The 12585-nt window shown below is 52.3% G+C and overlaps 2 protein-coding genes across 3 annotated transcripts; both read right to left on the reverse strand.

Annotated features, from left to right (window-relative positions):
• Positions 1-1218: 1218 nt before the first annotated feature.
• LOC114198997 (interferon lambda-3-like) lies at positions 1219-2541 on the reverse strand. Of its 2 annotated transcripts, none has more exons than XM_028090739.1 (5): positions 2368-2541; positions 2000-2077; positions 1603-1746; positions 1405-1488; positions 1219-1314 (listed from the first exon to the last, which is right to left on the reverse strand). In XM_028090739.1, the coding sequence occupies exons 1-5, from the start codon at positions 2539-2541 to the stop codon at positions 1219-1221; spliced, it is 576 nt and encodes a 191-aa protein (XP_027946540.1). The 2 variants fall into 2 exon arrangements, with proteins under 2 accessions (XP_027946540.1, XP_087883293.1); XM_088027167.1 differs by having other exon boundaries at positions 1219-1317.
• Positions 2542-5560: 3019 nt separating this feature from the next.
• LOC148163216 (interferon lambda-4-like) lies at positions 5561-7654 on the reverse strand. Its single transcript, XM_088026938.1, has 5 exons — positions 7145-7654; positions 6387-6458; positions 6137-6280; positions 5820-5894; positions 5561-5659 (listed from the first exon to the last, which is right to left on the reverse strand). The coding sequence occupies exons 1-5, from the start codon at positions 7652-7654 to the stop codon at positions 5561-5563; spliced, it is 900 nt and encodes a 299-aa protein (XP_087883064.1).
• Between the last annotated feature and the right edge of the window lie 4931 nt (positions 7655-12585).

The raw sequence follows: 12585 nt of genomic DNA on the forward strand, positions 1-12585 counted from the left end.
AGGGAATAGTCACTTTACAGCGGAGAAACTTCACAGGCACAATCTGAAAAAAAAAATTAAATAAAAATCCCTCAATTTCCGCAGTATATTTTATACTTTGAGCCCAGCTCAGCTTATACTAGCTTCGTATCAAGGGCATCGCTAGCGATGTGTAGCCCGTGGACCATACGGGACCCTGCTGTTCTGGACTTCTCGGGTATGATGACAAATGTTCTTCTTATGAAGGCATTTTAGTTAATATAACTTTATAAAAGAATGCATCGAAGTGATCCACTCACATGCCCTCAGAGAGAACACAGATGCACACAATCACACATCTACTGTGGTAGGCTGCATACTGGCCCCCCAAAGATGCCCACCCCAATCCCTGGAATCTGTGACTACTTATGTTACGTGGCAAAGGGGTTTTGTGGATGTGATTAGGATTTGTGGACTTTAAAATACGGAAATTACCCTGGATTATCCTAGTGGGTCCAATCTAAACACTGAGCCCGGAAGAGCAGAGAACTTTCTTGGGCTGGAAGTAGAGAGAAATGTGCCAGAAAGGGGGAAGTCAGAGACATTCCAAACGTGAGAAGGACTTGCCACGCTGTTGCTGGCTCTAGAAGTAGGGTCTCATGCGTCAAGACCAGAAAGAGGCTACCGAGAGCTAAGGATGGACGCTCACAATGTCACAAGGGAACGGGGACCTCCGTCTTACAACCACAAGGAACCGATTCTGCCGACAACTTGAATGAGCTTGGAAACAGGTTCTCCCCAGAGCCCCCACCCCATAAGAATCCAGCCAGCAGCACTTTGTTCAGCCTTGTGAGACCCACAGCAGAGAAACTCTCGAGCCCACCTGGATTTCTCACCTGCAGAAATGTGAGATCTGTCTTACTTGGAGATGCTAAGTTTGTGATAATTGGTTATGTCAGCAAAACAAAAACAGAAACAAAAACAACAACAACAACAAAAAACCGCCAAAAAACAAAAAAACCTAAAAATTCAGTCCACACAAACCCACAGTCCCACACCACAAGGAGCATTGTTTCCTCCTTTTTTTATTTGCACAATTTTTATACAAAGTAGAAAAATAAACATTTTATTGGGTCCGCATTTAAGAATCAATGCACATAAATACATAAATAATGACTGGGTGGCAATACATTAAGAAAAGTGGTTGATGCATAAATAATATCTAAGCTGTCAGGACAGGGTGCAGGTGGGTCTCGGGGATCACACACACAGGTCTCCACTAGCCACACATTTCAAGTCCCGGGTGAGGAGGCGGAAGAGGTTGAACATGACAGAGGCTTCCAGGCAGCGGAGGGACTCCTGTGGGGAGGAGGGGCTGGGTCAGTGGCTGCCTGTCATCTGGGCTCCCAGTTGTCCCCAGCCACTGCTCACTCCCTGGTCACTCACCTTCTTTGGGGCCTCGTGGAGCCGGTGCAGCCAGTGCTGGAGGCGGCCTCGGGGCCGGAGCCCTGCTGGGGGCTGAGCCTCGACCTGTGGGCAGAGGAGGGTGGTGTGTGAGGCAGGGCCTGGGACGGAGGGGGACGTTCAAGTGGTCAGAGCGCAGACAGGGCCTGGGGGCCTCCCCCGCTCCCCCCGAGCACTCACACAGGCCTGGAGCTCGGAGTGGATGTGGCGCAGTGTGTGAAGGGGCTGGTCCAGGATGCCCCCCAGGGACGAGTCAGCCATGGTCTCCAGGACCTTCAGGGTCAAGGCCAGCTCAGCCTCCAAGGCCACGGGGCGCTCCCACACCTGAGGATGGGAAACAGAGACAGATGAGAGTTGCGCACGAGAGAGGACAGGTGGGGTGGACTGAAGCAGGGACAGGTGACCGTCGGGGGACAGGTGAGAGGGCCCAGCCAGGTGCTGGTGGTGAGGGGAGGCGGTGCGTGGTGCTGGTGGGGAGGGGGGGAGAGAGGGACACATGAGAAGGTGAAGGGGCGGCCTAAGGAGCCAGAGGAGCAGGGCCAGGGGAGGGCAGGGGTGGCCCTGACTGTCCCCTCACCGGCAGCTGCTGCAGGTCCCAGGTCCTGGGGAAGAGGCGGGGGCGGCAGCTCCAGGCCTTCAGGGAGAGCGACTCTTCCTGGAGAGCAAGGGCGGAGGTCAGCCCCCAGCAGGAGGGACAGAGGGGAGAACACTCCAGTAGGATTGGATGATGCTAACAGCAGGAGGAGCTGAGGTTAACTAGCAAAAGGGTGGTAGAGGCACCTCCACCACAGGAGGGGTGAGTCTGCCCACTGTGGGACTGGGGGAGGTAGCCCGGCGAGGGAAGGGCGTAGGTCCCCCTTTGGGGGAGGGCAGCATGGTAACCCAGAGAGGCGGTGGGGGGCGGGGAGGTTAGCTCACAGCAGGTGGGGCAGTGGGGAGACTCACAAAGGTGTCCTTGGCCCTCCTGAAGGCCTGCAGCTCTTGCGGGGACAGAAACTGGAACTGGGCCAAGTGGCAGCCCCTTTCATCCGGGAGGACTCCAAGGGGCTTGGGGCCAGGAACTGCTCCTGCCCTGGTCAGCACCATAATCATCAGCACCAGCAGGCAGCCCACAGCCATAGCTGTGATACGGAAGGACAGAGAGGTGAGGGGTCAGGGAGCATCAGGCGCTGAGGGTGAGGTGAGGGTCACGGACCATGATAGGGGGCTCACCCAGCTTCATTCCTGGACCCTGGTCTCCTTCAGCAGATAGCAGAATCTGGATGTTCTCTTAGAAGCTGTCGCCTGGGGTCCTCACTCAGTCTTGTTGGGCGTCTCTGACTTCAGTGTCCTCCTCTGGATCCCCGCAGACTGTTCTGTCTGTCTGTCTGTCTCTGAACTTCCAGCTCTGTCTGAGATGTGATTCCCACCTGAGCCCCATGGTGCAGCTTTTAACTTAGACAGATGGGCAATTCCAGCTGATGTAGGAAAAGTGAAAACACAGCCACCACCAGGGGAGGCCCCAGGCTGGGGAAGCCCAGAGCCAGCTGAGCCACGGGAGCGGGAGCGAAAGAGGAACTGGACTCTGATTCAGCGTGTACCTGCGTGAAGGTGAGTTCTGAAGATGAGTCATCGAGGGACTGGGGCAGCTTCAGCCCTGCCAGGAGGGGTCACGGTGCCCGGAGGGGCTAGATTCAGGCCTGGGGTGGGAGGGCACAGAGGGACTTGCTTTTCTGCAGGGTGCCCTCATGCAGGGAGGGGAGGGGAAAGGCACCCTTTGGGTTGGTGCCACAAAGAACTTGGAACTTCCAAGAGGGAGGCTGTGTAGGGGAGGGGAAAGGCTGCTGGGTGCAGGAAGAGAGAGTCAGAAAGGCAAAACACCAGAGAATTAAGAGAGGACACTGGCTCTTTCCCCACCTGTCCCCACCTGCTATTGACAGAGAGAATGGGGGGGAGAAGAGCCTCCAGGCACATCTTTCACTGTCCAGGCATGAAGGACCCAGGACTATGACGCTCTGCTAAGGAACTGGGGTGTGCCCAAGGACTCCAAGGGAACCAGCTCTGTTGTGACAAATGCCTTCGTTTATGCACTGAGTCCTTATCCAGTCCCAAGCACTGCCCAAAGTACCAGGAATTAAGCATAGAAAACAAAGAAACAAACATAAAACAATCCTTCACAGAGCTCATTACTAGAGAGGAGTACCAGACAGTGTCGGGGGTGGGGGTTGGGGTGGGGAGCACAAGGTATGTATTATGTCAGGAAACAGAAAATGGGGGGGGAGGGAAATCATGCAGAGATGAGAGCAGAGTGCAGGAGGAAGTCTGTATTCATGAGCTGGCCTGAGAAAATGACGTTTGAGCAAAGTCCTAAAGGAAGTGAGGGAGGGAGCTATGTGAAGATGTGAAGGAGGAGCCTTTTGGGTAAAGGCAACAGAAGGTGCAAAAGGAAAACAGGACACCCCCCACTTTTGTTGAGCACTTGTATGTCTCACCTGGTCACAGAGGTTTTGCCACAATGTAGAATTGAATATCCACATTAACACCAAGCACATATTGTGCTTTGCCTACATTGTAAATAAGTAGTAACCTGCAGGGACTCAGAGAGGTTAAGAGACCTGCCCAAGGTCACACAGCAAATAAGTGATGAGGGCTGGATATTAATGAATTTTGTCTGACATCAAGACAGTATCCACAGCAGTCTCTGGCCTTTGTGTAGAGAGATCTTCTGAACTTGGAGGTGACAAATTTTTTGGAGAGAAAATATTAAGTCCTTTTTGACACTTGACCCCCACCGTAACCCGTCCTTTCCCTCATTCATAACTCAAGAGAGTGTAGACGGAAGTCCTCAGTTGGGAAAATCTTTGCGCTCTGACATATAAAATTGTCTTAAAACAAAGAGCAGGGATGTACCCAACTCACCTACCAGCGCGCTGGTCAATTTCTGTCAATTGCAGGGGCCTTAATTCAGGGGGGAAGACACTGCATCAACAGTGAATCTGCAAACTGACATCTTACCCAAAATTCCCAAACTTCATACTTGTTTTTCTTACAAAGGCAGTTCAGTGGGGTGGTTAAGAGCACTTCCAGACCCTGGAAATAAAGGGTCTGGGGTTCCAACCTGGCTCTGACCCTCACTAACTGTGTGACCTTGAGAATGAAGCATGCAGTTAGCAACAAAGATCACCAGCGCACAAATCTGGACAAGTTAAAAAAGTACAATTGTTTGTGTACTTATGTGTGTGTGGTTATTTAATGGAGATCTCTTATTAAGACCACACTATGACCTCACCTGGAAGCTTTGTAAACACTATTTCAATGTACATTACTCACTGGCAAGGACAGTATAATAATGTCACTGTATAGATGAGAAAACCAAGGCTCAGAGAGAAGGTATGTGCCCAGAGTTCCTCCATAATTAAATGGCAAGGTCAGAAATGAAATTCAAGTCATCTAACTTCCCCGGCTCAGCATTTTTACTGAACAGTGCACCCCCAAAATGGTCACAGGGGAAGCAACCAACACAAATGCAATAATATTTAATAAATCTGGCAATAAATTAACACCAGCAGACAGAATAGCGGATAAACACGGGAATTTTGCAAATACAAAACAGCCATAAGTAACAGAATCCAAAAACACTACAATAACTTAAGAACTTTAAGACCTTTCACTACCAAACCCCTCAGGGAATGTATGGGGCCTCCCCACTGGGGAGATTCAAGAGTCACAGATTCCTACAATCTCAAAGTGGGAGTTGAAGGTTCAAAGGGGGCGGGGGACGTGTTCTGGGAGAAAGCCTCTGGGATTCTGGTAACCACAGAAGTAGAAACCGGTCCATGGTACGTGGGGGTCAGCGACCAAGGCAGACTCCAGACTCAAGTCTCTTCTAGCCACACCAGGCGCCTGGAAGATCATAGGGCAATGCGTCCCCCGGAAATATCGCTGCATCCGGGGAACTCGGTCTGGTCTTGGGGAAAGCGCCAGCACCTCTGGCCCTCAGGGCAGGTGGGTGGAGGTCCGGCCAACGCAGGCTGAGAGTCCCCCGAGCCTCAGCGCCCACTGGCTGAGACACCCGCCTGCTCCAATGCGCCAGCAGAAGGCAGCCCCCGCCGCCGCCCGCCTGCAGAGCCGCTGGCCCCAGGCGGAGCCGCGGCGGGGATCAGAGACAAGGCCCCGAGTTCGCCACCAGCTTCAGGTCCCACGTGAGCAGGCGCAGGAGGTTGAAGATGACGCTGGCTTCGTGGCACCGAGGCGAGTCCTGGAACCCGGGAAGGAGGCGGAGCCGGGTTGAGCCAGGAATTCCCTTTGGGACTAAGTCCCCTCCAGTCGCTCACCGCTCAGAGTCTGAGCTCCCATGCCGTGTCACCCTCACACGGTCCTCCCTGCGGTCTAACCGCCCCACCGCCTGCGCCACTCACAGCTCTCCGTGTTTGGGCACGCCTCCTCGGTGGCCGCCGGGACTTGCTCCACGAGCCTGGCCGCACCAGCTCGAGCTGCAGGGGGAACACGAGGGACATGGAGACGGCGAAGAACCGAGTGTCCCGGGGACTCTGCCCGTGACCCTCCCGGCCGCAGACCAAAGCCCGGATTGGGAGACCCCGAGACCACGCGAACCGTGGGGGGCGGAACGGCTTGGCCAAGCGGGTGGGCCTGGGCTGGAGGCCCGGGGTGGGGTGGGGGGGGCGCAGAGCGAGCTGGGAGGGCCCGAGGGGCCGGGGGCGCGGGCGGCACTCACGCAGGCCCCCACGTCCCGCCGCGCGGCCGCCAGCAGCTCCAGGGTCAGGCCGGTGCCGGGGAACCGCTCGGGGCTCGGCAGGCGGCTCAGCACCGCCTGGGCGTTCGCCAGGTCCCGGACCACGAGGCGGAGGCGCGCGCACGACTGCGGGAGGAGACGGCGGGAGTTAGAGAGGCCGCGGCCCCGGCCCGCGCCGTCCCCCCGCCCGGCCCCCTCCCTCCCGCCCGCCCCGACGGCTCGCGCGCCTCACCCAGGGCCGCGGAGGATCCCTCCTCGGGCGGAAGGAGCAGTTGCGCGGCCGCCAGCTCAGCGTCTCCTCCTCCTGTGGGACAAGGGCCGTGGTGAGGCTGGGCCTCCTCGCCACGTCCCCGAAGCGCTGCGACGTCGGGGATTCCTGCACGTGGGACGCGCCTGGCCGGGACGGTGGTGCGGACTGTGCGCGGAATGCCGCAGCTCGCCGAAGGCGCGAACGGTGGCCGAAGGCACTCCGCCGGCCCCTTGCCCCGACGCGGAACCGAGCCCGCCTGCAGCGGGGGCGCCCTGGGCGGGGGCGAGGGGCACAGAGGCGGGGCCGGGGCTCAGCGCCCCCCTTCCCCTGCCGTCGGCGGCCCGCAAGATCTGGTGCTCAGAATTCTGCCCGGAGAGGGACACCTGGGTGGCTCAGTTGGTGAAGCGACTGCCTTCGGCTCAGGTCATGATCCTGGAGTCCCGGGATCGAGTCCCGCATCGGGCTCCCTGCTCAGCGGGGAGTCTGCTTCTCCCTCTGCCCCTCCCCCCTCTCATGTACTCTCTCTCTCTCTCTCATTCTCGCTCTCAAATAAATAAAATCTTAAAAAAAAATCTTTAAAAAAAAAAAAAAGAATTCTGCCCGGAGATCCGAGCCGCCCTGCCGGGCGCTGGGGCGCAAGGGCCGTCGCAGAGCGGGACCGGCGGCTGGGACCCGGCCGGCCCTCGGGCTCGGGGGGTGGCGCGGGGACGGCGGGGTGGGGAGGTCTGGGCATCACTCACGTAGCGGTCCCTCAGCGCCTTGACGGCCGCCAGCGCCCTGGGGTCCAGCGAGCGGTAGTGTGACAGGAGGCAGCGCCGGGGCGTCGCCACGCCAGGGTCCGCCGCCTCGCCCGCGGTCAGCAAGACCCACAGCGCCACGGCCACCGCGGCTGCGCCCCTCGGCCCCATCTCTGCTCCTGCCGAAGGCGCGGGACGGCAGGCGAGAGTCCCAGCCCCTGCCTCTGCTGGGCCTCGCACAGGGGCTGATGCTCGGGGCGGCGGCTGCGGCGGGAGAGAGGAGGAGCCCGCAGACCCCCTCCGGCCGTCGGCGTCTCTACGCTCCCTGCTCCCCTGCGGAGTGCCCTCGGTGCCTCCCGCTGGCCCCGGCGTGGTGCCCACCTCCGACAGCGGTGCCTGCGCCCTCCATGGCGGCTTTATGTGAGCGGCGGAGACCCGGTGAGCCGCGGGGCTTTCCCTCGCGATCCCGCTGAGCTTTCCGAACGTCAGCGCTGGCCGCGGGCGGGGTGGCATGCCCGCCAGCGGCTGACGACTTTACCCGCGCGCGGGACTCTGCCAGCCATGACTCGGCCCCGAAATCTGCCATCAGTTCTGGACCCTGTCCCACTCTGTACCCTCTCTTCTTGTCGTCAACCTTGGCGTCCTTATCTCCGGTCTATATATAATACAGAACTGTATCCGATGGCTGTATAGCAATCAGCCATTGTATAGTGCTTATTGTGTCCTAGACTCTGTTTTAAGTAATTCATACACAGGTGTCACTTAAAAAAAAGATTTTATTCATTTATTTGAGACAGAGAGCATGATTGGGGGGCAGAGGGAGAGGAAGAAGCAGACTCACCGCTGAGCAGGGACCCCGATCCGAGTCTCGATCCCAGGATCCTGGGATCACGACCTGAGCCAAAGGCAGACGCTTAACCGACTGAGCCACCCAGGTGCCCCAAGGTATCACTTTTAATACCCAAAAAAGGGCTCTGCAAGGGATGCGCTATTATTAACTCCATTTTGTAGATGGGAGAAGTGAGGTACAGTAAAATGAAGGAACTTTTCCAGGGTAGGTAGTACCTGGGGGAGGCTGGATTTGAACCTACACACTGTCCGGCCCCAAGGCTTTCTCTCTAAGCCATAATTGCCACTACATATTTGATTCAGCTCCTCTCTCTCCATCTCTGTTCATCTCATTCCATTCCTTGTTCTCGCCTGTGTAGAGGCCTCCCGTGGCTCTTGTTCTTGTTTCTGTCTCTGATTTTGTCTCGCTCCATCGGTATCTCATTCCTTTTTCTAGCAATCATCCAGCCCAGGATCCCTCTGTCTGTCTCTGTCTGTCTCAATCTCCTTGTTTTAGTTTACAAATAAAATCTACTTCACCTTGCAACTACTATCCAAAAAAAAATCTACTACTTTTTCTGATAACATTAGCACTGCCTGTTCATGGAAAATACAGAAATGCATAAAGGAGAAAAAATACCCATTGATAACTCCACCACCTACCTCTCTCCCCTCAGCCCAACTCTGGAACCATGTTTCCAATGCGTAGAAAATTTATGCCTGTTTATTTGTGCATATGTTTCCTTTTTTTTTTTTTAGATTTTATTTATTTATTTGAGAGTGAGAGAGAGCATGAGAGGGAAGAGAGTCAGAGGGAGAAGCAGACTCCCCACCAACCGGGGAGCCCCATGCGGGACTCGATTCTGGGACTCCAGGATCATGACCTGAGCCAAAGGCTCAACCAACTGAGCCACCCAGGCGCCCCTGTGCATATGTTTCCTGATTACTAAAGTAACACATCCAAAGATTCAGTCAATACAAAAACACTGGACTTGGCGAGTTAAAGGGAGACTTTAATCCCATTTCCTGGAGGTAATTCTTTTAAACAATTAGTAGCAATTCTATGGGCTATCTCCCTCCCCTCCACGTACACCCTCTTCTTTTTCTTTCTAGGAATAAGTTCTCTTAAACTGAAATCAGGCTGTACACAGTTGGGTAGCCTGCTTTCAATGTCTTACCATTCTCTCTCATTTGCATTTCTCCACATCTTTAATGATACTGTACCAGTTATGGCCCCAGCAGGAAACAGATGGCCCAGTCCATTTAGGATAATTTGAGGTGAGCTTAATACCAGGAGTATTTACAAAGGGTTTGGGTGGTGAAGGTAAAGGATGAGGGCAGTGCAAGGCCTTGGGGCCCTGGATGGGGGAAGGTCTGTCCTGCTTAGGCCCAGGGGGAAGGGAGAGGGGAGGGAGTGATTACTTGACCTGGGAAGGAGAATCTGGTTCGCAGGATGGACAAATACACAAATTGTCGTGACCCTGCGGGGAGGAAGCCTGGGGATTAAATATACTCTGACCTCTCAGAGAATAAATACTCTCCTTTCCTCTCCCTGGGCCTACTGTGAGGCCTCCGATTGGCTGCACCCAATGGAGGCCAAAGGCCAGCCTCCTGGGCTCTGGAGCAGGGGGGAAGCAGTCACTGGGAAGAGTGGTGCTTGGGGGGTGGGGCAAAGGAAAACATCCCACATAAATCACTATTAAGGCTTCCATTCTAATGGCATCATTTAGTAACCAATGCCCTCTTGGTGGACATTGAGGTTACCTCCAGGTTTTATTAAAGCCATGGTTCTCAAGGCTGGTGGAGAGGGAGGTAGCAATTTGTTCATTCTCTTGACAGCTGAAGTTCTTAAGTTGAAGAAAATTTACCTCCTCGATTTTTTTCTTTTGTGGGTTGTGCTTTCGGTGTATCTCGAAAGTCATCACCAACATCCAAGGTCCCCTAGATTTTCTCCTGTGCTGTATTCTAGGAGTTTTATAGTTTTGCACTTTATATTGAGATCTATGATACATGGTGAGGTACATGGTGAGTTATATCATACAAACAAGGGACTTGAACTCATGACCCTGAGATCAAGGCTGAACTGAAATCAAGAGTTGGTCGCTTGGGGCGCCTGGGTGGCTCAGTTGGTTAGGCGACTGCCTTCGGCTCAGGTCATGATCCTGGAGTCCCAGGATCGAGTCCCGCATCGGGCTCCCTGTTCAGCGAGGAGTCTGCTTCTCCCTCTGACCCTCCCCCCTCTCATGTGCTCTCTCTCTCTCTCTCTCTCTCTCTCATTCTCGCTCTCTCAAATAAATAAATAAAATCTTAAAAAAAAAAAAAGAGTTGGTCGCTTGGGGCACCTGGGTGGCTCAGTCAGTTAAGGGTCTGCCTTCGGCTCAGGTCATGATCTCAGGGTCCTGGGATGGAACCCCAAGTTGGGCTCCCTGCTCAGCCGGAAGTTGGCTTCTCCCTCTGTCTCTGCCCCTCCCCCCACTCATGCACGTGCTCTCTCAAATAAATAAATAAAATTTTAAAAAAATAAGAGTTGGTTGCTTAACTGACTAAGCTACCTGGGCACCCCTGTTCATTGCTATTTTTTTTAAGATTCATTTATTTATTTGAGAAAGAGTTGGGGGAGGAGCAGAGGGAGAGAATCCTCAAGCAGGCTCCCCGCTGAGCACAGAGCCCAACCATGACCCTGAGATCATGGCTTGAGCTGAAACCAAGAGCCAGAGGCTTAACCGACTGAGCCACCAGGGTGCCCCTGTTCATTACTTTTATACAAGAAAACCATAGACTTTATTATGTTAACTTGTGTCCTGCAACCTTGGTATAATGATGTATTGGTTCAGAAATGTGTTTTTAATGCATAATATTAAATACACAGGACTATGAAGAAAACTCATTATATTGAAACACAGTTACCAAAACATAAAAGCAAGTTTGTAATAAGTAATGCATATGCCTCTTTATCAATGCATTAAGTAATAAGATACTGCAATAGGTTTAACAACTACTATCCTTTTGAGGTAGTAATGAGAGTAAATAATATATCAAGACATGTGCCACATCTGTAATGGACTGTGAAAATATCTGTGATTTCTTTTAGCAACAAAGTCACAGTTTCTGCTCTTACTATTGTGGTTCGTTGCTTACATTCATAATGGAAAGAAATGCTAACTTTCAGTTAGAGACCAGTGGAAATGAAAATGCATCTTTTTCTCATGCAAGTTCAGCCTCCCCTGAGTCCGACTGTGGGGGTGATCGATGGATCCCAGGTTAAGGTAGACCTGCAGCAGTTAAATGGAATGAAGCAGATCTATATGTATTGACATGGAAGAATCTTCACGACATACTAGAGAGTGAAAAAAAAGTACACTGCTGAACAATACACCTAGTGTGGAGCTACTTGTGTTCAGAAGTACTCGCATGTGCAAAAGCAGTTCAGTGGAGAAAAACAGCCTTTTCCACCAAAAGTGTTAGAGCAGTTGGACATGCACAAGCCAAAAAGTGAACTTTGATCTAAACTTCACACCTAAAATAAAAAGTAATTAAAAATGGATCACAGACTTAAATGTAAAATATGAAGCTGTAAGACTTTTACAGGAAAAAAAATCACAAAGAACATCTTTGGGATCTAGAGCTTGGAAAGAGTTTTTAGGCTTGACACCAAAGGCTCAATCTGTAAAGAGGACAATTCATCAACTGGACACAACTGAAAACTTTTCCTCTGCGAGAGACCATGTTAAGTGGACTGAAAGACGAGCTGAAGACTGGGAGGATATATTTGCAAACCACCTATCTGATCAAGGACTAGTACCTAGAGTATACAAAGAACTCTGAAAACTCAACAGTAAAAACTTAAACAGTCCAGGGGTGCCTGGCTGGCTCAAGTGGGAAGATCATGCGACTCTTCATTTCGGGGTCATGAGTTTGAGCCCTGTGTTGGGTGTAGAGATTACTTAAATAAATAAAACTTAAAAAAAAGTAAATAGTCCAAATGGGAAGTGGGCAAAAGACGTGAAGGGACATTTCACCAAAGAGGATACACGATGGGAAATAAGCACATGAAAAGATGTTCCACACCATTAGCCATTAGAGAGATGCAAACTAAAACCACAATGAGATCTCATTACACAGCTATCAGAATGGCTAAACCAAAAAATAATGACAACATCAAATGCTGGTGAGGATGTAGGAGAAATTGATCACCCATAGTTGGTGTGAGTGCAGAAATGGTACAGCCACCCTGGAAAAAAAGATTAGCAGTTTCTTAAAAAACTAGACATGCAACCGCCACATAACCTAGCAATTGTGTTGCTGGGCACTTATCCCAGAGAAATGGAGACTTATGTTCCCACAACATCTCCCATGTGAATGTTTATCGCAGTTTTATTTGTAACAGTCAAAAACCGGAAACAATCCAGATGTCCTTTAACAGGTGATAGTTAAACAAACTGTAGTACATACATACCATGGAATACCATTCAGCAAGAAAAAGGAACAAACTCTTGATACACACCTGTCTGTGTAAAGCTCCAGGGAATTATGCTGGGTGCAAAAAGCCTATCCCTAAAAGTTACACACCGTAGGATTCCATTTATATAACACTCTTGAAATGGCAGAATTATAGG

Source organism: Eumetopias jubatus, unplaced genomic scaffold, assembly GCF_037043125.1.
Source record: "Eumetopias jubatus isolate StellerSeaLion01/CBP00866 unplaced genomic scaffold, mEumJub1_p1.0 scaffold_10, whole genome shotgun sequence".
Classification (NCBI taxonomy): Eukaryota; Metazoa; Chordata; class Mammalia; order Carnivora; family Otariidae; genus Eumetopias; species Eumetopias jubatus.